The sequence below is a fragment of the Lissotriton helveticus genome, chromosome 7 (genome assembly GCF_964261635.1).
Source record: "Lissotriton helveticus chromosome 7, aLisHel1.1, whole genome shotgun sequence".
Classification (NCBI taxonomy): Eukaryota; Metazoa; Chordata; class Amphibia; order Caudata; family Salamandridae; genus Lissotriton; species Lissotriton helveticus.
In genome coordinates this window covers 1,460,206,759-1,460,232,647 of record NC_136068.1, presented here as the reverse complement: position 1 = coordinate 1,460,232,647, position 25,889 = coordinate 1,460,206,759, and the positions used below count along the sequence as shown (strand labels likewise).

Below are 25,889 nucleotides of genomic sequence, written 5' to 3'. Positions count from 1 at the left end.
GCCGCAGATATAGCTGACCTCATCTTAAACCAGGAAATCAACCGGACTATCTTAACAGAATCATGACTATCGGAATCATATTCCTCTGCATTGATCTATTGGTTCAACCAAACTACAACATTGTGAGACTAGAAAGGCTAAACAAAATGCATGCAGGCATTGCCTTTATCCATAGTTCTGACATCTCCATCACAAAAGTTCACTCAGACTCCCTTGAATCATGTGAATACATCAGACTCTACTCTACATCAAACTTTACTACTATGGTAACCCCCAGCATTACAAAGTACAATGTGGCAGGCACCGCACGGTGCCTGTCACGTTGTGCTTTGTAATGCATTGCATGTATCTTCAGCATTGCGGCGGGCGGTGCATTCAGCACCGCCCGCCGCAATGCTGAAGATACAGGATGCGCCCGCCAATGTGGCGGGCGCATCCTAATGCCCCCAACCCTTATGGCGGGCGGTCCATAGACACGACAGGATAACGGGCGGACAAAGTCCGCCCGTCATCCTAATGGGCCCTCAAATGCCTCAAAATGAAGAAACTAGCAGCACAATGCGAGAAAGAACTGCAACCTCCTAATAACGTGGCAGATGTCAGCGAACTCACGGAACACTACAACACCACAATGACGAAAAAAATTGATGATGTAGCCGCTTTAAAACTGAAAGAATGCCGGATAAATATAAAAATCCATGGTTTACCGGATCCCGCAGCGAAGAAAGATGGATACTCAGACTAACAGAATGGAAATGGAGACAACACCCATCCTTCCCCCAACTAAAACTGCTGAGACAGACCAGAACACCTACAATAACAGTATTCTAAATCAAAAATGACTTCTTTAGAAGGGAACTTTATAATCCAAAACACATACTGAGTAAACTCTTTGAATTGTTAAAAGAACAATTTTACAAAATGGCCAAATTGTCTCTAATAAGCATCAAAATCGAAAATAAGCTATGAGGAATTATTTTCCTTCTTTACAGCCAAAGCTAACTCCCTGGATGTCAAGCTCAAGAAAGCCACTGAAAACCCCTCAAACCTAAAGAACACACCTGCTAAGCATCTGTCTCAACCCAATCAGTCAACGCCCAAAAATAATGCTCAGTGGTCAGAATTCAAAATATATGATCACAAATATATTGCCAAAACCCTGTTGACCATAAAACCGAACAACCACTATGATGAATCTCTCCCCTCAAAATGTTAGTCTACAATCAACCATTTTCTCATCCCCTCGTGTACCAAGATTATTAATGCTTTGCTATTGCTAGGATCCTTACCAGACTGCCTAAAAATGGGGCAAGTCATCACCATCTTAAAAAACCTACTGTGAACCCCTCGTACTCTAACAACTTTAGAACGGTAAAAAACATTCCCATGCGAGCTAAAGTTCTGGAAAAATGTGTTCAACAACAAATGAGCCAACACATTTCTGAATTCAAACTACTGGATGGCTGCCAATCAGGGTTCAGGCCAAATCACAGTATAAAAACAACAATTCTTCACATAGTAGATGGGGCTGTACTTGCTCTAGACCGCAACAAAACATGTCTCCAACTACTGCTCTACTTATCATCCACATTCGACACGGTAAACCATGTCAAAATAGTAGATCGGCTGGAGGAAAAAATTGGATTATTGGGTACATTCCTAGAATGGTTTAGATCCTTCTTAGAGAACAGATCATAAAGTTTCATGGTGAACCAACAACTGTACAATCCCGAAATCAAATTGGAGTACCACAGGGATCAACACTATCCCCATCTCTATTCAAAATATATCAAGAACCACTAACCAAAACTTTACAGCCAGCACTGATCTCCTTCCACATGTATACAGATGGCACACAGTTAAATATTAAGATCACATCGCTGTAAGAGATCATCATGATGAACTAGACATTAAAGAGGACCATTCAATGGTTATCTTATAATCATCTCAAGTTAAACCTGCATAAAACATAATTCCTTCTGGTTTCCACCCAGAAAAGCTCAGCGAGGATAAAGGAATGTACCAAGATGATCACAGCGCTAAACTGTACTCCGAGTCAAGTGGACTCAACCAAGTCTCTTGGAATTATGCGAGTTAAGAACCTGAACATGCAAACCCACATCAACACAATGGCAAAAATTGCCCGCTTTCATCTGAGTTATCGTAGAAAACTGAAACTATTCATAGCAACATTTGACCTCAAAACACCAACAGAGTACAGATGCATAACTTTATCAGGACTACCTAAGATTTCAACAGCCCCACTAAAAGCTTGTCTCAATGCAGCCAAAAGACTCTTTACAGGCTCTAGAAAGGTTGACCACATCTGAAAGCACTTCATTGGCTATCTTACGAAGCAAGAATCCAACTATAGGCATGTATCACACACAAAGCGATACACTACAGAACACCATTATACCTAGCCCAGAAAATCCTATTATCAGGAGAAAGCACATTCTCTCAGAGCACCAGAGATCTTTTACTGAACCCTGCTCTCTTCCAGAAGAAGAGAACTTATGACAGAGCTTTCTTTGGAGCTGCACCAAGAATTTGGAACTTGCTCCTCCCCCCCCCAAACATTAGAAGAATCCTGTCCACTTCGGTATTCAAAAAGAAAGCTAAGGGTGACGCGCAAGCACAGGATCTAAGATGATGGATCAGAACTAAACTCTGGGTCACCCATCTATACCATGAGGTAAATGAAACCTAAATTGCAGGAATTGTGTATATCCTGCTATAGTTACTGCATACCTGCTGCAGAAGGAGTGTTTCTTCAACTTTCCTGGCGATTTGGGCGACTTCTGGACCTCCTCTGGCTGTGTGCTCGCATCCACCGGGACCTTCCCTCAGCCTAATCCAAAGTTCCCATCAGGGAGGCAGAGTCCTACTCTAAGAGAGGGCGTGGCTTCAGCCTTGGTTTCCACCCACAGCTAGTTTTAGCTGCTGCACCGGTTTGAACCTTTTAACTTTATTTATACAGTAATTTTGATGATTTTCACCTGGGTTTCTTCATTTTATTCATTTGAATGAGAATGGAAAATAAATCTACAGCAAGTAAACGTAAGCAAACAGTTTCTCCTCCACCTCTGAAGTCAAAAATGATAGATTCATTGGAACACTCCCTTACTTCTATTCTGGAGGAATTAAAGGCAGTTAGATCAAATACTGACAATATTGCCATGGAAATTAAAAGTATACGGAAAGACATGGCCAGTTTTTCAATGAAGGTTACAGATAATGAGATCAAACTACATGATGTTATAGCCAAAACGGATAAGATATTGCCAATGGTTACAAAAATACCCTTCATCAATACTAGATTAATTGAGTTGGAGAACAGGAATAGGCAATACAACTTACATATTTTTATTTTGCCTAAAGATATTGAAGGGAATGATTGTAGGCGATATTTAGAGAATCTATTGCCTAATTTATTGTATGTGAAGTTCTTGGAAAAATTTGAAATATATAAAGCACATTGTGATCCATCTCATCGCAAACCAGGTCAGACTAAGCCCAGGCACGTTATCTTCAAGGTTTACGTCATCATCACCTTGTTCTTTTCAGAAAGGCAGCTCGTGAAATTCCTTCTCTTCTAGTTAATGGCTTGAAAATTTTAATCCATCAACTTCGCCAAGGAGACGGTTGCGATATGACGAGATTTTGAAACTTTTAGACCACGGTTGAGAGACTCTGGCTTCAAGTATGGACTCTTTGATCCATCCACCATGCGTATCTGGAAAGACGATATCTCCAAATCCTCTCCTCAACCGGAGGACCTTCAAGCTTTCCTGGATAACTACTGTCCTCTATCAATGGATACACATGACTCTCTAACTTGAATTTATTCAGACAGTGTTACTACTTATGCTTTAATACCTGTATGATAACTCGTAGGTATATTTGCTGTCAGGTTAGTATTGCTCCTGTTAGTACTATGATAATCCTTTTCTGGTGCGGGTGTGCTCCTCTCTCTCTTTTCTTTCCCTCTCTTGGGTGCACATGTGTATCTCTTCACTGTTTATGTTTGTTGTATCTATGTTGTGTATTTGTATATATATATATATATATATATATATATACATATATATATATTCCAACAAAGTTTGCCCTGAAGCTTGAAGACGCCACTCCACAAAGGAAAGTTCAACAGAACTCTTCAATTTAACAAACCGGCTTTCACATCCAAATTATTTCAATCATTTCAATCCCTTACGCGTTTCAGAGCTTCTGCTCCTTTGTCTGAGGGAAGCCTGACAGTCACGGGTCTCTGCAGCAAGAACTCATTCTGATTTGCATAATCCTTTAATTGGCACCAGCCTCTTAAGTAAAGTTCTCAGCATCCTGGGATTTGTAGTGTGCGCTGTAGCATTTCTCCCTTTAACTGCCTGCTGGCTATTTATAAATGTTTTCCAAGCCCTCCAGTGGGCCTCCGCACATGAGCCCGGTTCGTGCTTTTTATTCCTTTATGCTGCTGGTAGGAATTCAAATAGTTTGAAACCTGCAGACCTTGGGTTCTTGGGCGGTGCATCTTCCACGGCCAGGCTGCCGTGTAATATTCCAACAAAGTTTGCCCTGAAGCTTGAAGACGCCACTCCACAAAGGAAAGTTCAACAGAACTCTTTAATTTAACAAACCGGCTTTCACATCCAAATTATTTCAATCATTTCAATCCCTTACGCGTTTCAGAGCTCCTGCTCCTTTGTCTGAGGGAAGCCTGACAGTCACGGGTCTCTGCAGCTAGAACTCATTCTGATTTGCATAATCCTTTAATTGGCACCAGCCTCTTAAGTAAAGTTCTCAGCATCCTGGGATTTGTTGTGTGCGCTGTAGCATTTCTCCCTTTAACTGCCTGCTGGCTATTTATAAATGTTTTCCAAGCCCTCCAGTGGGCCTCCGAACATGAGCCCGGTTCGTGCTTTTTATTCCTTTATGCTGCTGGTAGGAATTCAAATAGTTTGAAACCTGCAGACCTTGGGTTCTTGGGCGGTGCATCTTCCACGGCCAGGCTGCCGTGTAATATTCCAACAAAGTTTGCCCTGAAGCTTGAAGACGCCACTCCACAAAGGAAAGTTCAACAGAACTCTTTAATTTAACAAACCGGCTTTCACATCCAAATTATTTCAATCATTTCAATCCCTTACACGTTTCAGAGCTCCTGCTCCTTTGTCTGAGGGAAGCCTGACAGTCACGGGTCTCTGCAGCTAGAACTCATTCTGATTTGCATAATCCTTTAATTGGCACCAGCCTCTTAAGTAAAGTTCTCAGCATCCTGGGATTTGTTGTGTGCGCTGTAGCATTTCTCCCTTTAACTGCCTGCTGGCTATTTATAAATGTTTTCCAAGCCCTCCAGTGGGCCTCCGAGCATGAGCCCGGTTCATGCTTTTTATTCCTTTATGCTGCTGGTAGGAATTCAAATAGTTTGAAACCTGCAGACCTTGGGTTCTTGGGCGGTGCATCTTCCACGGCCAGGCTGCCGTGTAATATTCCAACAAAGTTTGCCCTGAAGCTTGAAGACGCCACTCCACAAAGGAAAGTTCAACAGAACTCTTTAATTTAACAAACCGGCTTTCACATCCAAATTATTTCAATCATTTCAATCCCTTACGCGTTTCAGAGCTCCTGCTCCTTTGTCTGAGGGAAGCCTGACAGTCACGGGTCTCTGCAGCTAGAACTCATTCTGATTTGCATAATCCTTTAATTGGCACCAGCCTCTTAAGTAAAGTTCTCAGCATCCTGGGATTTGTAGTGTGCGCTGTAGCATTTGTCCCTTTAACTGCCTGCTGGCTATTTATAAATGTTTTCCAAGCCCTCCAGTGGGCCTCCGCACATGAGCCCGGTTCGTGCTTTTTATTCCTTTATGCTGCTGGTACGAATTCAAATAGTTTGAAACCTGCAGACCTTGGGTTCTTGGGCGGTGCATCTTCCACGGCCAGGCTGCCGTGTAATATTCCAACAAAGTTTGCCCTGAAGCTTGAAGACGCCACTCCACAAAGGAAAGTTCAACAGAACTCTTTAATTTAACAAACCGGCTTTCACATCCAAATTATTTCAATCATTTCAATCCCTTACGCGTTTCAGAGCTCCTGCTCCTTTGTCTGAGGGAAGCCTGACAGTCACGGGTCTCTGCAGCTAGAACTCATTCTGATTTGCATAATCCTTTAATTGGCACCAGCCTCTTAAGTAAAGTTCTCAGCATCCTGGGATTTGTTGTGTGCGGTGTAGCATTTCTCCCTTTAACTGCCTGCTGGCTATTTATAAATGTTTTCCAAGCCCTCCAGTGGGCCTCCGAACATGAGCCCGGTTCGTGCTTTTTATTCCTTTATGCTGCTGGTAGGAATTCAAATAGTTTGAAACCTGCAGACCTTGGGTTCTGAAAAGAACGAACCGGGATCATGTTCGGAGGCCCACTGGAGGGCTTGGAAAACATTTATAAATAGCCAGCAGGCAGTTAAAGGGAGAAATGCTACAGCGCACACTACAAATCCCAGGATGCTGAGAACTTTACTTAAGAGGCTGGTGCCAATTAAAGGATTATGCAAATCAGAATGAGTTCTAGCTGCAGAGACCCGTGACTGTCAGGCTTCCCTCAGACAAAGGAGCAGGAGCTCTGAAACGCGTAAGGGATTGAAATGATTGAAATAACTTGGATGTGAAAGCCGGTTTGTTAAATTAAAGAGTTCTGTTGAACTTTCCTTTGTGGAGTGGCGTCTTCAAGCTTCAGGGCAAACTTTGTTGAAATATTACACGGCAGCCTGGCCGTGGAAGATGCACTGCCCAAGAACCCAAGGTCTGCAGGTTTCAAACTATTTGAATTCCTACCAGCAGCATAAAGGAATAAAAAGCACGAACCGGGCTCATGTTCGGAGGCCCACTGGAGGGCTTGGAAAACATTTATAAATAGCCAGCAGGCAGTTAAAGGGAGAAATGCTACAGCGCACACTACAAATCCCAGGATGCTGAGAACTTTACTTAAGAGGCTGGTGCCAATTAAAGGATTATGCAAATCAGAATGAGTTCTAGCTGCAGAGACCCGTGACTGTCAGGCTTCCCTCAGACAAAGGAGCAGGAGCTCTGAAACGCGTAAGGGATTGAAATGATTGAAATAATTTGGATGTGAAAGCCGGTTTGTTAAATTAAAGAGTTCTGTTGAACTTTCCTTTGTGGAGTGGCGTCTTCAAGCTTCAGGGCAAACTTTGTTGGAATATTACACGGCAGCCTGGCCGTGGAAGATGCACCGCCCAAGAACCCAAGGTCTGCAGGTTTCAAACTATTTGAATTCCTATCAGCAGCATAAAGGAATAAAAAGCACGAACCGGGCTCATGTTCGGAGGCCCACTGGAGAGCTTGGAAAACATTTATAAATAGCCAGCAGGCAGTTAAAGGGAGAAGTGCTACAGCGCACACTACAAATCCCAGGCTGCTGAGAACTTTACTTAAGAGGCTGGTGCCAATTAAAGGATTATGCAAATCAGAATGAGTTCTAGCTGCAGAGACCCGTGACTGTCAGGCTTCCCTCAGACAAAGGAGCAGGAGCTCTGAAACGCGTAAGGGATTGAAATGATTAAAATAATTTGGATGTGAAAGCCGGTTTGTTAAATTAAAGAGTTCTGTTGAACTTTCCTTTGTGGAGTGGCGTCTTCAAGCTTCAGGGCAAACTTTGTTGGAATATTACACGGCAGCCTGGCCGTGGAAGATGCACCACCCAAGAACCCAAGGTCTGCAGGTTTCAAACTATTTGAATTCCTACCAGCAGCATAAAGGTATAAAAAGCACGAACCGGGCTCATGTTCGGAGGCCCACTGGAGGGCTTGGAATACATTTATAAATAGCCAGCAGGCAGTTAAAGGGAGAAATGCTACAGCGCACACTACAAATCCCAGGATGCTGAGAACTTTACTTAAGAGGCTGGTGCCAATTAAAGGATTATGCAAATCAGAATGAGTTCTAGCTGCAGAGACCCGTGACTGTCAGGCTTCCCTCAGACAAAGGAGCAGGAGCTCTGAAACGCGTAAGGGATTGAAATGATTGAAATAATTTGGATGTGAAAGCCGGTTTGTTAAATTAAAGAGTTCTGTTGAACTTTCCTTTGTGGAGTGGCGTCTTCAAGCTTCAGGGCAAACTTTGTTGGAATATTACACGGCAGCCTGGCCGTGGAAGATGCACCGCCCGAGAACCCAAGGTTTGCATGTTTCAAACTATTTGAATTCTTACCAGCAGCATAAAGGAATAAAAAGCACGAACCGGGCTCATGTTCGGAGGCCCACTGGAGGGCTTGGAAAACATTTATAAATAGCCAGCAGGCAGTTAAAGGGAGAAATGCTACAGCGCACACAACAAATCCAAGGATGCTGAGAACTTTACTTAAGAGGCTGGTGCCAATTAAAGGATTATGCAAATCAGAATGAGTTCTAGCTGCAGAGACCCGTGACTGTCAGGCTTCCCTCAGACAAAGGAGCAGGAGCTCTGAAACGCGTAAGGGATTGAAATGATTGAAATAATTTGGATGTGAAAGCCGGTTTGTTAAATTAAAGAGTTCTGTTGAACTTTCCTTTGTGGAGTGGCGTCTTCAAGCTTCAGGGCAAACTTTGTTGGAATATTACACGGCAGCCTGGCCGTGGAAGATGCACCGCCCGAGAACCCAAGGTCTGCAGGTTTCAAACTATTTGAATTCCTACCAGCAGCATAAAGGAATAAAAAGCACGAACCGGGCTCATGTTCGGAGGCCCACTGGAGGGCTTGGAAAACATTTATAAATAGCCAGCAGGCAGTTGAAGGGAGAAATGCTACAGCACACACAACAAATCCCAGGATGCTGGGAACTTTACTTAAGAGGCTGGTGCCAATTAAAGGATTATGCAAATCAGAATGAGTTCTAGCTGCAGAGACCCGTGACTGTCAGGCTTCCCTCAGACAAAGGAGCAGGAGCTCTGAAACGCGTAAGGGATTGAAATGATTGAAATAATTTGGATGTGAAAGCCGGTGTGTTAAATTAAAGAGTTCTGTTGAACTTTCCTTTTTGGAGTGGCGTCTTCAAGCTTCAGGGCAAACTTTGTTGGAATATTACACGGCAGCCTGGCCGTGGAAGATGCACCGCCCAAGAACCCAAGGTCTGCAGGTTTCAAACTATTTGAATTCCTACCAACAGCATAAAGGAATAAAAAGCACGAACCGGGCTCATGTTCGGAGGCCCACTGGAGGGCTTGGAAAACATTTATAAATAGCCAGCAGGCAGTTAAAGGGAGAAATGCTACAGCGCACACTACAAATCCCAGGATGCTGAGAACTTTACTTAAGAGGCTGGTGCCAATTAAAGGATTATGCAAATCAGAATGAGTTCTAGCTGCAGAGACCCGTGACTGTCAGGCTTCCCTCAGACAAAGGAGCAGGAGCTCTGAAACGTGTAAGGGATTGAAATGATTGAAATAATTTGGATGTGAAAGCCGGTTTGTTAAATTAAAGAGTTCTGTTGAACTGTTGTTCTGTTGAGCAGCAAAAGTCAATAACCCGCAAAATAATCAGCATGCTCCCTCCAGTCCCCTTTGCGTTCCGACCTCCTAGTCCCGATGTGTAGCGAGCAGGGACCAAACAAAACAGTGTTTGTATATATATACAAAAATAGCTTGCGCAAATTTCAGAGAAACCACTAGCAGGAAAGTTCAAATCTGTGTTTATTGGAGCAAGCTGCAAGGCGCTGGGATGAGGTGTTCACCAAATGAAAGTGCCTGACGCGTATCATGCGCAAAGCGCATTTCTTTAGAGGCAGTGATACTTCGCTGCTAGTGGCTCAAATAGTCTTCTTAAATGTTCACCTCGTGACCAATGGGCGTGGGCACACCCCGGGCATTCTGGAATGAGTAGTTCCTTATCTCCGTCGAGTGGCTCACAGCAGCAAAATGGATTCAAAAAATTAAAACCCCAGTGGGCTGTGAAGACTTCAAAACACAGCGTTTTACATCTTATGCCTTCCTCCACACGACCTTCCTGCCCCTCAATGTGCTGCATCCCAAGACGCTGCACGGGTCCATTGAATCATGGCTGGGCTTCTCTCCGACCAGGGCCGGCCGGTTAAACATCCAAAAATAGCTTTCCCAAATTTCAGAGAAACCACTCGCAGGAAAGTTCAAATCTGTGTTTATTGGAGCAAGCTGCAAGGCGCTGGGATGAGGTGTTCACCAAATGAAAGTGCCTGACGCGTTTCATGCGCATAGCGCATTTCTGCAGAGGCGGTGATACTTCGCTGCTAGTGGCTCAAATAGTCTTATTAAATGTTCACCTCGTGACCAATGGGCGTGGGCACACCCCGGGCATTCTGGTATGAGTAGTTCCTTATCTCCGTCGAGTAGCTCACAGCAGCGAAATGGATTCAAAAAATTAAAACCCCAGTGGGCTGTGAAGACTTCAAAACACAGCGTTTTACATCTTATGCCTTCCTCCACACGACCTTCCTGCCAATCAATGTGCTGCATCCCAAGACGCTGCACGGGTCCATCGCATCATGGCTGGGCTTCTCTCCGACCAGGGACGGCCGGTTAAACATCCAAAAATAGCTTGCCCAAATTTCAGAGAAACCACTCGCAGGAAAGTTAAAATCTGTGTTTATTGGAGCAAGCTGCAAGGCGCTGGGATGAGGTGTTCACCAAATGAAAGTGCCTGACGCGTTTCATGCGCAAAGCGCATTTCTTCAGAGGCGGTGATACTTCGCAGCTAGTGGCTCAAATAGTCTTACTAAATGCTCACCTCGTGACCAATGGGCGTAGGCACACCCCGAGCATTCTGTCTGGTATGAGTAGTTCCTTATCTCCGTCGAGTAGCTCACAGCAGCGAAATGGATTCAATAAATGAAAACCCCAGTGGGCTGTGAAGACTTCAAAACACAGCGTTTTACATCTTATGCCTTCCTCCACACGACCTTCCTGCCCCTCAATGTGCTGCATCCCAAGACGCTGCACGGGTCCATTGAATCATGGCTGGGCTTCTCTCCGACCAGGACCGGCCGGTTAAACATCCAAAAATAGCTTGCCCAAATTTCAGAGAAACCACTCGCAGGAAAGTTCAAATCTGTGTTTATTGGAGCAAGCTACAAGGCGCTGGGATAAGGTGTTCACCAAATGAAAGTGCCTGACACGTTTCATGCGCAAAGCGCATTTCTTCAGAGGCGGTGATACTTCGCTGCTAGTGGCTCAAATAGTCTTATTAAATGTTCACCTCGTGACCAATGGGCGTGGGCACACCCCGGGCATTCTGGTATGAGTAGTTCCTTATCTCCGTCGAGTAGCTCACAGCAGCGAAATGGATTCAAAAAATTAAAACCCCAGTGGGCTGTGAAGACTTCAAAACACAGCGTTTTACATCTTATGCCTTCCTCCACACGACCTTCCTGCCACTCAATGTGCTGCATCCCAAGACGCTGCACGGGTCCATTGAATCATGGCTGGGCTTCTCTCCGACCAGGGCCCGCCGGTTAAACATCCAAAAATAGCTTGCCCAAATTTCAGAGAAACCACTCGCAGGAAAGTTCAAATCTGTGTTTATTGGAGCAAGCTGCAAGGTGCTGGGATGAGGTGTTCACCAAATGAAAGTGCCTGACGCGTTTCATGCGCAAAGCGCATTTATTCAGAGGCGGTGATACTTCGCTGCTAGTGGCTCAAATAGTCTTATTAAATGTTCACCTCGTGACCAATGGGCGTGGGCACACCCCGGGCTTTCTGGTATGAGTAGTTCCTTATCTCCGTCGAGTAGCTCACAGCAGCGAAATGGATTCAAAAAATTAAAACCCCAGTGGGCTGTGAAGACTTCAAAACACAGCGTTTTACATCTTATGCCTTTCTTCACACGACCTTCCTGCCCCTCAATGTGCTGCATCCCAAGACACTGCACGGGTCCATTGAATCATGGCTGGGCTTCTCTCCGACCAGGGCCGGCCGGTTAAACATCCAAAAATAGCTTGCCCAAATTTCAGAGAACCCACTCGCAGGAAAGTTCAAATCTGTGTTTATTGGAGCAAGCTCCAAGGCGCTGGGATGAGGTGTTCACCAAATGAAAGTGCCTGACGCGTTTCATGCGCAAAGCGCATTTCTTCAGAGGCGGTGATACTTCGCTGCTAGTGGCTCAAATAGTCTTATTAAATGTTCACCTCGTGACCAATGGGCGTGGGCACACCCCGGGCATTCTGGTATGAGTAGTTCCTTATCTCCGTCGAGTAGCTCACAGCAGCGAAATGGATTCAAAAAATTAAAACCCCAGTGGGCTGTGAAGACTTCAAAACACAGCGTTTTACATCTTATGCCTTCCTCCACACGACCTTCCTGCCACTCAATGTGCTGCATCCCAAGACGCTGCACGGGTCCATTGAATCATGGCTGGGCTTCTCTCCGACCAGGGCCGGCCGGTTAAACATCCAAAAATAGCTTGCCCAAATTTCAGAGAAACCACTCGCAGGAAAGTTCAAATCTGTGTTTATTGAAGCAAGCTGCAAGGCGCTGGGATGAGGTGTTCACAAAATGAAAGTGCCTGACGCGTTTCATGCGCAAAGCGCATTTCTTCAGAGGCGGTGATACTTCGCTGCTAGTGGCTCAAATAGTCTTATTAAATGTTCACCTCGTGACCAATGGGCGTGGGCACACCCCGGGCATTCTGGTATGAGTAGTTCCTTATCTCCGTCGAGTAGCTCACAGCAGCAAAATGGATTCAAAAAATTAAAACCCCAGTGGGCTGTGAAGACTTCAAAACACAGCGTTTTACATCTTATGCCTTCCTCCACACGACCTTCCTGCCACTCAATGTGCTACATCCCAAGACGCTGCACGGGTCCATTGAATCATGGCTGGGCTTCTCTCCGACCAGGGCCGGCCGGTTAAACATCCAAAAATAGCTTGCCCAAATTTCAGAGAAACCACTCGCAGGAAAGTTCAAATCTGTGTTTATTGGAGCAAGCTGCAAGGCGCTGGGATGAGGTGTTCACCAAATGAAAGTGCCTGACGCGTTTCATGCGCAAAGCGCATTTCTTCAGAGGCGGTGATACTTCGCTGCTAGTGGCTCAAATAGTCTTATTAAATGTTCACCTCGTGACCAATGGGCGTGGGCACACCCCGGGCATTCTGGTATGAGTAGTTCCTTATCTCCGTCGAGTAGCTCACAGCAGCGAAATGGATTCAAAAAATTAAAACCCCAGTGGGCTGTGAAGACTTCAAAACACAGCGTTTTACATCTTATGCCTTCCTCCACACGACCTTCCTGCCCCTCAATGTGCTGCATCCCAAGACGCTGCACGGGTTCATTGAATCATGGCTGGGCTTCTCTCCGACCAGGGCCGGCCGGTTAAACATCCAAAAATAGCTTGCCCAAATTTCAGAGAAACCACTCGCAGGAAAGTTCAAATCTGTGTTTATTGGAGCAAGCTGCAAGGCGCTGGGATGAGGTGTTCACCAAATGAAAGTGCCTGATGCGTTTCATGCGCAAAGCGCATTTCTTCAGAGGCGGTGATACTTTGCTGCTAGTGGCTCAAATAGTCTTATTAAATGTTCACCTCGTGACCAATGGGCGTGGGCACACCTCGGGCATTCTGGTATGAGTAGTTCCTTATCTCCGTCGAGTAGCTCACAGCAGCGAAATGGATTCAAAAAATTAAAACCCCAGTGGGCTGTGAAGACTTCAAAACACAGCGTTTTTACATCTAGATGTTTGGTCATTTTTATGTTATCCATGTCTATTAGCTACTTCTATCGTATATTGTAATTCGTTCAGTCTTTCTATTTTCTTTCTTTCATCACCTCATAAACAATGAATAGTTCTCCTAAAGTTAATGTTGTCTCGCTAAATGTCAAATGTCTACATCAGCCACTTAAAAGATTAAAGATTTTAGATTATTTCATAGGCAAAAAGCTGATATTTGTTTATTACAAGAGACCCACATTGATGACACAATGTTAACGTACAAGCAATGAAATAGGTTGGCCAGATTATCTCTCCCCCCTGCGCAAGGCAAAAAGAATAGCATGGCTATTCTTTTTTCAAAAAGTCTTCAACTACAAGTTCTAAACAAAAAATCAGATATAGGAGGTAGATTTCGTTTAGTTGAAGTCAAGATTGGAGATATGATTCTACACATGATTATTATCTGTGTGCCAACAACAAATTACCATAATTGTTGGTCTCACATTACTTCTGAGATTCTCCAACTTGGGAAGGTTTCCTTATTTCAAGGGGGTGATTTTAATTTGATTAGTGATCCTCTTTTAGATAGAATATCACTGACCAACTATACTCCGCCTAAAGCATTTCATTGACTCAGAACATTATTTGAAAACACTAAATTGGTTGACAGCTGGCGGTTACATTTCCCAAACCAGAAACAATTCACATTTTTCTCCAATCCACACAACTCTCCTTCACACCTAGAATATTTACTGGAATCTAAAGACCTAGTGAAGAGTATTGCTCGACCTACAATTGGACACACTGAAATTTCTGGCCATGCAATCATTTCACTTCATCTTCAAATGAGTAATTCTACAGTCTTTCATTCCAGATGGCGCATGAATGTTGATGTTGTTCTTCAGGACGTTCATAGAGATACCATTTTAAAAGCCATTCATGAATATTTTCAACATAATCCTGATGATGTTACTTCCCCTATTGTAAAATGGGATGCATTTAAAGCTTTTTTTAGAGGAGTCATTATTTCTATAATGACACATGAGAATACATCGTTTAATACCAAATTGTTAACTCTAGAAAAACAGATGGTAAAATTTGAACTGTTTATCTCTTCTCAAACTCTTATATTTAAAACCACATTGCAGAACTCCTGCTCCAATGTGAAGCACTCTGATGCATTTTATAAAGCTCTGGGACACGCTGCACAACTGCAAATGAAGTATAATCAATCTAGAATATATATTTTATGCAAATATAGAGAAACTTAAATGTACCTTCTACAAGAGTAACAAAATAAGAACAAACAAACCTAATGCGTATGACTAAAATGTAAAAAAATTTCTTCTCAGGTTCCACGCTCTTTTTGCAGTGAGGACTGTTTGCCTGGATTTCGAAAAAATATGCTGAAAGGGCAGCCCCTCTGCTGCTTCAGCTGCTTGAAATGTTCAGAGGGTGAAATTTCAAATCACCACAGTGAGTTTGTATCTCAATTATTTCCCACATGACTTTTCACCTGTGAATGAACACTGAGTGAACCTAATATTACAGAAAGTCGCACCACATGACATTTCACTCAGATTGGCATTACAGGCCTGGGAAACCAACACGACTTTTATATCTGCTGACATCACAGACAGTTGCATAGTCAAAGTAAATGAGCAAATTAAATAGAGGATGTAAAATTAACACTAAGGGGCTCATTACGATGGCGGACAGACATGAGTCCGCCCACCATTGTTGCGATGTTAGGTGCCCCCCCAGACATCCGGCGGTCCCACCACTGCAATTAGGATGCGCCCGCCAGCATTTAACATTGCGGACGGTGCTGCTGACTGCAGCACCGTCTGCAATGTTGAAATGTGATGCTGAGCATTTCCCTGCACTACGTGGCAGGCACCAAGTGGTACCTGTCTCGCAGTGCAGGGAAATGCAGGTGGTACCATGGGTATCCCCCAGTACAGCAACATGTCCCCCCAAAACAAGGGGGCCTACAACAGGCCCCAATCCACGCCAGGCTTTCCGTCGCCAATGAAAGGCCGTTTCATGACAACATCTTAATTCGGTGGATGGTGCCTGCTAGGTACCACCACCATTTTAGGTACCCTGCACCATATGCCGGGCAATCGGTACGATTGCCTTTGGCGGTGAAGTGACGGACGGACTTTGCGCCCAATTAGGATGGCGGTGGGTAATTGGTTGTGTGATGCCGGATGGACCGCCACCGCCGGGCCAGCGGTGGTGAGCCTTCCACCATCGACTAATCGGCCCCAAAGTCCAGGAGTCCAATTCACAAAGGGACTTACATGTAATAAAGTTGCAAGTGATGAGTGTCCGCATTCGGGGCAGAATCGCCACAAGGCGCAATCCCTGCATTGTGCTAGTGCTAAGATTCCGCCCTCAGTGTGGCGATTCCACCACAAGTGCAAAGTTTTTGCCATGAGTGCAACTTTACTTCATGTAGGTCTCTTTGTGGCTTCGGGCCTCCGTGGGGTTCTGGACGACGCTACCCTTATCCGTTGCGGGCAGAATTGCACTCTCCAAGATGGTGATGCTCCCTAGACTACTATATTTCTTTGTGAATATTCCGGTGTTCTTACCGCAAGCCATCTTTGACGCCCTCAATTCTCTGCTAACTACTTTGATTTGGGGGACAGGCAGACGCCGGATAGGACTAAGAAAGCTGCAGCTGGGGACCAGAGCAGGCGGGATGGGAGCGCCAGATTTCCGGGGATATTACTATGCAGGCCAACTCCAGTGGCTTTCCTACTGGATAGCGGGACGGAACCTCCACGAAATAGGATACACGACCGACAGACTGAAACGGGGGGAGCTCCATGCCCTACTCCTCCCTGGGAGCCGCATCTCAGCGGACTGCTACCCACTTCTCCACACGGCATTGAAGGTTTGGCGGAAGGCACTAGCATACACGAATGCGACAGCGCCGTATGCGCCCAATATTCCCCTACTGGGCATACCGATGCCGCAGGGCAGACTGACGGATAGAGCGCTGAGACCGTGGACTGACGCAGGCGTGGAAGTGGTAGGCGACTTGTTTCATGAGGACCATCTTCTTACACATGACGATTTCCTGCGGGCCACAGGAGCTCCCCCCAGAATGTACTTACTGCACGCCACAGTCACACACTATGTGCAGCAAAGATGGGCGCCTCAACGTCTACCGCCCCCACAACACCAACTGGTATACTTACTGTATCTTATGGGAGCGGGAGGGCACTTAGTACGCTGGCTGTATGTGGGTGTTAGAGCACATGCTGCGATATTACTTGATACTCTTCGGAATACTTGGGCCCAAGATTTGAACCATGACATCTCGGACACGGAGTGGTCCGCAATGCTGGAGCATCCCAGGCGAGTCTCCCGCAATGTCCGGTTCCGATTTATCCAAGGGATGATATTACATAGAGCTTACCTGACCCCCGCTCGCCTACAAAAAATGTTTCCTAGCTCCCCCCATACCTGCCCATGTTGTGATGAGAGCAAGGCCGGATTCCTTCACATGTTGTGGTCATGTCCTCGAATCCGTGATTACTGGAGGGAAGTGTGCCGGACACTGAGGGCGGTAACGGCCCTCCCGCTACCGGAGGAGGCACAGTGCTGCCTCCTAGGGTTGCGCAGAAGGCCGAAAGAACTGAAGGCTCGGCTGAAACTCTTGGATATGGCACTGCTGCTTGCCCTTAGAACGCTCACCATGAGGTGGAAGTCGCGCAGGCCACCTGATGCACACCTCTGGCACTCGGAAGTGCTTAAGTGGGGACGGGTGGAGGGGACGATACTCAGGAGGGAGGAAGCAAGGGGCCTCAGGAAGTTCCCTATATCCTTGGAGTGGGAGGCTATGCTTATTGCGATGGAGGGAGAAGACCAAACACAACTGGGAAACACTGACCTGGAGAATTAGTTGGAAACAGCTACACTGCAGTGGATACGCAACGACTGGCCCAGACCCCACGTATATACCCCTATGTCACACAATACTATACGGTGGAATGGTACACGTATTAGCACGAGTTGCCACTTAGACTTACCGGGACGAGGTTCCTGGTCAGCCTACCGTCTCATTGATTGCCCATACAGGATTGCCGGGAGACGAACAGTTGTTGGTTTTTCCTCCTTTTCCTTTTGTTTGGTTGTAAGAGGGTGTGGGGGAGGGGGGCGGGTGGAGGGTTGTCTGATAGATGATTTGTTCTTACCAGATATAGTGCACGTTGAACGCAATTTAAGAGGAATACCTGTGTACTGTTCTTACACTATGTGATGGTTAAGGTGGCACGAAATAGAGATCTGAGTTGGGGAGAAAACATAAAACCCGGCTGTAATGCTCACAATGATTACTGTACTGTTGTGATCGATGTTTCCCAGCTGTGAATAAAGAATTTAAAAAAAAATGTAGGTCTCTTTGTGACTCAGGTCTTAGATGCAGTTAATGGAGATGCTGAAACATACAGTATTACGTTAAATAGGCTGTTCCTTTAGATACATTGCATAAATAATTATGAATCGTAAATATCCCAGCATGGCATGCTTGCAAGTCAAGTTTACAGAGTGCCTTTACAAGCTGGAAAGGAGTCATATGTAGTTCAATCGAAATCCCTCACAGACTGTACAGGGGTCAAGCAGTAGCAAAGCCAACAGGTCTCGCCTATGTGCGAGATATTGACTTTGGCAATGTGTTTTAGCCATGTACACCAGTGTGGCTGCTTTTCAAAATGGATAAAAGTTAGGGGCATCACATAGAGTGGGGTAGGGTGGAGTGGGGTGGGGTGTGGTGGAGTGGGGTAGATTGGAGTGAAGTAGATTGAATTGGGGTAGATTATTGCAGGGTAGATTAGGGTAGCATCAAGTGGAGTAAAATGTGTTAAAGTTGGGTAGAGTGGGATAGATCGAGGAAGATTATACTGAGATACATTGGGGTAGATTTAAGTGGGGTAGAGTGGGGTAGGTTAGAATGGAGTGGAGTGGATTGGGTTAGATTAGAGTGGAGTGGAGAGAGAAGATTGGGGTGGATTTAAGTGGAGTGGGGTAGATTGAAATAGATTAGAGTGGAGTGGAGTAGATTGAAATAGAGTGGAGTGGGGTTGGTTGGGAAGAGTGGAGAGGGATAGATTGGAGTGAAGTACATTAGAGTAGATTGGAATGGAGTGGGGCAGATTGGAGTGGGGTAGATTAGACAGAGTGGAGATTGGAGTGCAATGGGATACAGCGGAGTGGGGTAGATTGGAGTGGAGTGGGGTGTGGTAGATTGGAGTGAGGTTGGAGTGAGGTAGATTGGGGTGGATGGGGTAAACTGGAGTGGAGTCGGGTAGACTCAGGTATATTGGAGTACAGTGGGGTGGACTGGAGTGAAGTAAGAAAGATGGGGTATATTTCTGGTGTGGATCAGGGTAGATTGGAGTGGGGTAGATTGTGGTAAATTGAAGTTGAGTTGGGTAAATTGTGGGAGATTGGAGTTGAGTAAATTGGAGTGAGGTAGATGGTGTGGAGTGCGGTAGATTGGGGTAGAGTGGAGAGGGGTACATTGGAGGGGAGTGAATAGCTTGGGGCAGAGCAGAGGGGTCGATTGGAGCTTGAAGTGGAGTGTAGTGTAGCTAACTGCATGTAAATATAGGGCGACAAATAGTGATTTCGGTGGAATACATATGAAGATGAGAACATAGGCACAGTTTTTAAGGAGAAATTGAGTAGTTGCTGTGCTGCACAAAACTGAAGTGCTTTAAAGAGACACATAATGTTTATGCGCAGAGAAGAAGTGGAATACTTATACAATTGAGGACACAGGTTTTAAGGAAAAATTGATTCATTGCAGCGCTGCAAAAAAGTGCGGCACTATTGAAAGTGTATTGTTTAAGGTTTCAAATGAATGCTTAAAAAGCACTTTTTGTTTGAAAAGGACCAGGTGTGGTCAAAATATTTTATGTTTTTTAATAGAAGTCTGGCCTGAAGCAAGTGACTTGACTGCTGGTCTTGAAAGACTACGAGAGTCGGGTTTCAGACTAGTGTTCGCTTTAAACAGACACATATTTTGTATGCACAGAGAAGAGGCACAGCCTACAAACAGATAAAGACACATGGACTACTTTAACATTCCGTGACATTTCTTTAGTGCTATAAAAGGAAGCGCTGAACTGTAAAACAAAGTTATGAACTGCTTTAATAGGCCATGTCATTTGCATGGTGCTGTTAAAAGGAAGAGCCAAACTTCAAAACAAATTAGGGCAGCAACAAACAAATCTGTAGGACGGAAGTTAACAGCAACCCTCTGTAAACAAAACAAAACACAGCAATGTATCAGCACCCTTTGCTTTCACGTCGCTGAAGATCGCCACTTAAAGTTCTTCAATGAGGGGAGACGGTTTTCTAATGGTCCGTCTGGGGCGCGACTGAGGATCAGGGATATCTCGCTCGTGCTCATCAGGAGTTCCCATCAATACCTGACTGCTGCTGAACGGTGTCTCATGTTCATTGTTCTCAACTAGTGATTCAGTCAATAGTTCTTTTACGCTAGGGCTGCACTTCTTAAAGTCTGTCACATTCCTGGTGACTCGCGTTCCGTCTGTTTCCGCAGTGATCATAGTTCCTTTCTGTCTCACAACTTTCAACAGAGTCTCATGATATTTGCTGTCAGTCTTTCTGTGCTGCTCTTGCCACGCCAACACCCAGTCTCCTTCCCGAATTTCAGCGTGAGAGGCATGTCGACGTTCATCCGCATATTCCTTCATTTTTTCTTTCTTCAGCCTGTCCACGGCCGCAATGTCCTCATGGTCAGAATCCGGATACGGTTCACTCACAGGGACATTCATCATGGGCAGTCTGGTGCGCACTGACCGGCCGAGCATGAGGGTGGCTGGACATTTGCCCATGGTGGAGTGGGGTGTGTTTCGGTAGGCACGTAGCACTTCATTGAGCGCCGTCTGGATGCTCTTTCGAGTGAGCTCCGCCTGCTGAATAGCTTTCTTGACCGTGGCCATGAAGCGTTCAACCATTCCATTCGCCTGTGGCCAGAGTGGTGTGATTTTCCGGTGTTTAAAGTTTAGGTGTTGAGCAAACTCGGCAAAGTCATGGCTGTTGAATAGGGGCCCATTATCAGATTTTACCACTTGAGGAATGCCCCACGCAGCGAAGACTTCATCTAGAATTGGTATGGCGCTGGAGGCTTTGGTGGATGTGCACAGCTGTGCAATGGGGAATCTGGAATATTCGTCCATAATGACTAGGACATATTGTCCCGACTTGAACGGCCCAAAGAAATCAATGGCAATGTGTTGCCAGACGCCATCCGGCAGTGGAGACATTTGCAGCGGTGCAGGGGGATCTGGGCGGCTCACTAGCTGACACTGTGGGCAGTCCTTCAACGTTGTTTCCACCATTAGATCCAGTGTCGGAAACCAGACTCGCTCTCGGAGCGCTCTTTTCGTGGCTACTATGCCCCTGTCTCCTTCATGTTCTAAATTGATGACCCCTTGTCTTAGCTGTCTTGGAATCACAATTTGATTGTCTCTTAGGATGACACCATTTGTCGCTATTGACAGTTCATCATGGACGTGTTTGAATGCGGACATCTCTTGGTCACCTTGTCTCTTAGTTTCTGAATGTCACCAGCCATTGGTTTGTATGTGGCGTTTTACTTCCTGCAGGGTGACGTCTGACTGAGTTGCCTCACAGATTGCTTCCAGCGGAACAGCAGGGGGTCTGGCCTGGTCTACCACAAAATGGATATATTCATCCGCAATCAACCGCTTGGATTTGCTGGTCCGGGTGAGGTGCCTGGACATGTAGTCGGCAGGGTTTGCAGCTTTCCCTGGCTTGTGTACAATGGTGTATGTGTATTCTTGTAACCTGAGGCCCCATCTCTCTATTCGTGGCGGCATTTTGGCTAGAGGGTTTCCGAAAATTGTGATCAGAGCTTAATGGTCAGTGACCAAGGTGAAATGCTTTCCGAAGATAAAGATGTGGAAATGTTCACAGGCCCAGACGACAGCTAAACTATTCTTTTCTGGCTGGAAGTATGCAGTCTCCGTGTCTGTGAGACTCCAACTGGCATACGCTATGATGTGACGTTGATCTTCATCTCTGTCATACTGTGCTAGAATGGCCCCTAGCCCCACAGGGCTGGCATCCACAGTTATTTCTGTCTTCTTTTTTGGGTTGAAGTAGGCCATATTTTCAGCAGACTCCACAGCTTCCTTGATATCTCTGAAAGCACGTTCACATTGAGTGGACCACTGAAATGGCTGCCCCTGTTTGGTGAGAGTACTCAGGGGGTGACTTATTGTGGCATAGTCTTGTATGTACCTGGAGCAGTAACTGGCCATGCCCAGGAATGAGCGCACATCTCCAACGTCACTTGGGCTTGGTGTATCATTTAGCGCCGCTACCTTTTCGGGGTCCGGTTTCATGCCATTTCCAGAGAAAACGTGGCCGAAGAATTTCAGCGTTGGCTTATGAAATTCACACTTGTCCTGATTGAGTGTGAGGTTGGCTTCCATCAGGGCATGGCTGACCCGATGTAGCGCGGTGTCATGTTCTTGAGCGGTGGCTCCGTATACCAGAATGTCATCACTATAGTTCAGTACATGGGGAACATGATGCATTGTTCTCCTGATTGCTTCCTGAAAAATTTCCGCAGTTGAGGACACCCCAAAACGGAATCTTTTGTTCCTGAACAAACCTAGATGTGTTGAGAATGTCGTGATGTATCGGGACCGCTCATGCAACTCCAGTTGGTGGTATCCTTTGTTAAGGTCCAATTTTGAAAATATTTTGGGTCCGTTGAGCGACCTGATCATGTCACTGATGTGGGGGCCTGGGTGCCTCTCCCTCTCTATCACTGTGTTAGGCACTCTCATGTCCACACATAGACGGACTCGCCCGTCTCTCCTTTCTTTGGAACCACTACAACCGGGGAGACCCAGGGTGTTGGTCCATCAGTTCTCTCTATGATGTCAGCCTCGAGTAAGTCTTGGAGCTCCTTCTCCATGGCTTCCTGTAGGATGAAATGGGATTTTCCGGTGATGTTGTGCCACTGGTGTGATTTGCTCGCTGATGTGGAGTCTAATTTGGCAGTTTCTCATCTTCCCAAGACCTTGGAAAAGCTTAGGGAACTTCTGAGTAATGTCTAGTTTGTCATCCACTTTGTATAGTATGTCCACCAGCCTTAGTCGTTCTGCGGTGGGCAGGCACATTAAGCAGTCCGCCTCAGGCCCATCAATGACGTGGATGTAGGCTTGGATGGTGCGATCGTGATATGATAGATCGGTCGCGAACTTCCCAAGACAGTGAAGTGGTTTCTTTGACATCCATGTATATACTCGCACGTGGGCGTTGATCAATTTGGGAGGTGTCCTCATTCTTTGATATTCCGCTACAGGTAAATAATTTAGCGACGCCCCACTGTCCAGCACAAACTTGGCATGGTGGGAACCAATTCTTATGTCTAGCCGTGGATATTCCTTTAGACGATCAGGATCCGCTAAAAAACATATGTATTCGTCGCGGTCCTGAGACGGGTGATAGGGATCTTGACCCTCTTGATGACGACCGTCGAGATCGATATGTTCGGCAGAAGTGACAGCTGGATTGTGACGAGCAAGTGGACGAGTCTCGTCTATCCTGTACTGCTCTGACATGGTGACAGCTGCTTGAGGGGTGATATTGTCTGGTAGGTTCCCGTTGATCATCCTTGTGGGAAGTCCCACAAATGCTTTCGAAATGGTTGTCTCTACCACACTTCCGGCATCGTTGACCTAGTGCTGGGCATGTGTCTGCATGTGGGAAATCATAGCCGCATCTGTAGCACTTTAGTTGTCGTTCTTATCTATTCTTGGTGTGACTCGTGCTTCTGCGCCGATGACTTGATGGGTGGTACTGATTTTAGATCTGGAGGAGCGCGCTTGTGGTGGGGACCGTCCATGCACTTGTCGAGACTGCATCCTGAACGCCTGATCACGTTTCTCGCTTCTCCGGGCCTCCATCTTCTTCGCATGCTCGTCGGCTTGATCATCGACTCTTGTCATTTCCTCAATCTCATCCAGCGGGTAGCTTTTCTTGAGTAGTTTGCGTCTCAAGGGCTCTGACAGACAGCCTTCTATGATTCTCAATCGGAGGGCATTCTCTGTGGGAAAATTATCAAAATCACAGTATCTTGCTAAGCGTCTCAGACGTGTGATGAATACGCTCATTTGCTCACCTTTCTCTTGTGATGCCAAGTTAAGTGTATATCGCTCATAATCGACATTCTTTTTGTGCAAGAACTTGCGGTTGAGTGTTTCACAGACATTAGCGTATGACGCAGCGGACTCAGCAGGCAACTCTTTTATGATCTATCCAACTTCTTTGCCTACAAGATTCCTGAGAGCGATCAATTGCTGTCCAGCATCAGTTACATGGTACCCTTTCATGAAGTCTGTGAAGTCTTCTAGCCATTCTTGCCACTGTAGGACCATACCCCCACCAGATTCAAGAGTGAAGGGATTCGGAGGTTGCAGGAATGATACTTCCAACACACCCATGGGACCGGGGTCAGGCATCGCGCTATCCCGTTAATTTGACACGTACTGACAAAAGTATTTCTTGCACTCACCAGTGCTTGTTTACTTGGTTCCTTGCACTCGCCAGTGCTTGTTTACTTTTTCTTACACACGCCAATGCTTGTTGCTTATTTTCATTTCACTCGCCAATGCTTGTTGACTTGCTTCTTGCACTCACCAATGCTTGTTTACTTTTTCTTACACACGCCAATGCTTGTTGTTTATTTTCATTTCACTCGCCAATGCTTGTTGACTTGCTTCATGCACTCACCAGTGCTTGTTGGCTTGTTTCTTACATTCGCCAATGCTTGTTTTTTTTGGGCACCGTGTATTTACCAGTGCTTGATGGCTTTCGGGCTCTCTGCCTGACTCCAAGATGGCCACCGAAGATCCCTGACAGGGGATTGGACGAACCGCCTGACTTCAAGATGGCCGCCGCTAGAATCTCGTGTACAACGAGATTTGGCCTTCTACAACCGGAGACACAATGCTTTCACTGCAGCTCCCTCTCACCGATCGTCGGTACCAGCCTCTCAGACGGGCGTCGTCGCGGGAGCACAAGGTGAGGCAGCCTTCATTAGTTATTACACCGCCGGGGTGGGCTCCCGGCGAGCTGGCCGATTTCGTGCTCTAACCCCCAGGACGTGCCACACACACACGCGGTGTAGCTGGGGGAGCTCCGGGCAAGTGGACACACCTCACACACCTCCGGACAGCTGGGGTGGGCTCTGCTACCATGCGGTCACCGGCCCACAATGCTGGATGTGCAATCCAGGGACGTGCGCCGACAGAGTTAGCCGTCCTCCTCACGCCACAGGTTCCGATCCCACCTTTCGCCACCAGATGTAGTGTCCTTGCACGCACAGAGACACGGACACAGGGTATTATGTGGGAGCTTATTTATTGCACGTCCTTCTTCATCTTGGATCATCGGCTAAATGCGGTCCCCAGTCCCTGGCTTCTCCCTATCCGCCCGCCCTCGTTCTCCCTCGGGCAGGTCCTAGTGTCCCGTGTGTGTGCACCCATCATTACACAGACAAGAGCCCTTTGTGTGACAAGTTGGATGAGTGATCTCAGCAGGGCACATTGCAGGGTTGACATTAGCACTAAGTAGGCTGCCCAAGTGTCCACAGAAGGCTGGGCATGAGCCCTCAGCCCAGCTTCATGTCCAGGAGCTATCAGGAAAATAATCAAGAGCCCTAAGAAAGCAGTGCAGTAGCTCTGAAATGCCGTACAGAAGCCATCAGCACTGGAAGTTGGACAGTTGTTCTCAGTAAGCGTGATAGAACTCCCCCTGTCTGCATAGTTGAATGGACACCTTCTTTTTAGAGTTTGGCCATGGCACTAAGGCGGCTGGAAAGGGCCTCAGCTCAGTACTCTGGACAGAAGCAACTCTCATAGCAGCTGCACTTAAACACAGGAAACTCGTAGACTGTTGCAACAGTATCCTCTTGGGGAAGCCACTCCACCAGACTCAGAATGGAGGCTTCAGTTGTCTGCACAGAACATTATTGCGCCTGGTATAATTCCCAACTCATATTCAGTCATTCTCATTGACGTCAATTCAGCAAAATGTAAGGGGTAGCGGAATTGACTTCGCACTCCCTTCGACCTATGGATGATATCACAGGAAATTGCATTACAAGAAGTGGCATCAAATTACCTTTGACTTGCTCTTAGTGAGTGGGA

At 46.1% G+C, this 25,889-nt stretch overlaps 1 protein-coding gene across 1 annotated transcript in view; it reads left to right on the top strand.

Moving 5' to 3' along the window:
* LOC144769536 (extracellular calcium-sensing receptor-like) overlaps positions 1–25,889 on the top strand; it is a 140,165-nt gene that overhangs the window by 70,740 nt on the left and 43,536 nt on the right. Inside the window, exon 4 of the mRNA XM_078653678.1 lies at positions 15,009–15,132. Coding sequence (XP_078509804.1) covers positions 15,009–15,132 — 124 coding nt within the window. The remainder of the gene's footprint in view (positions 1–15,008; positions 15,133–25,889) is intronic.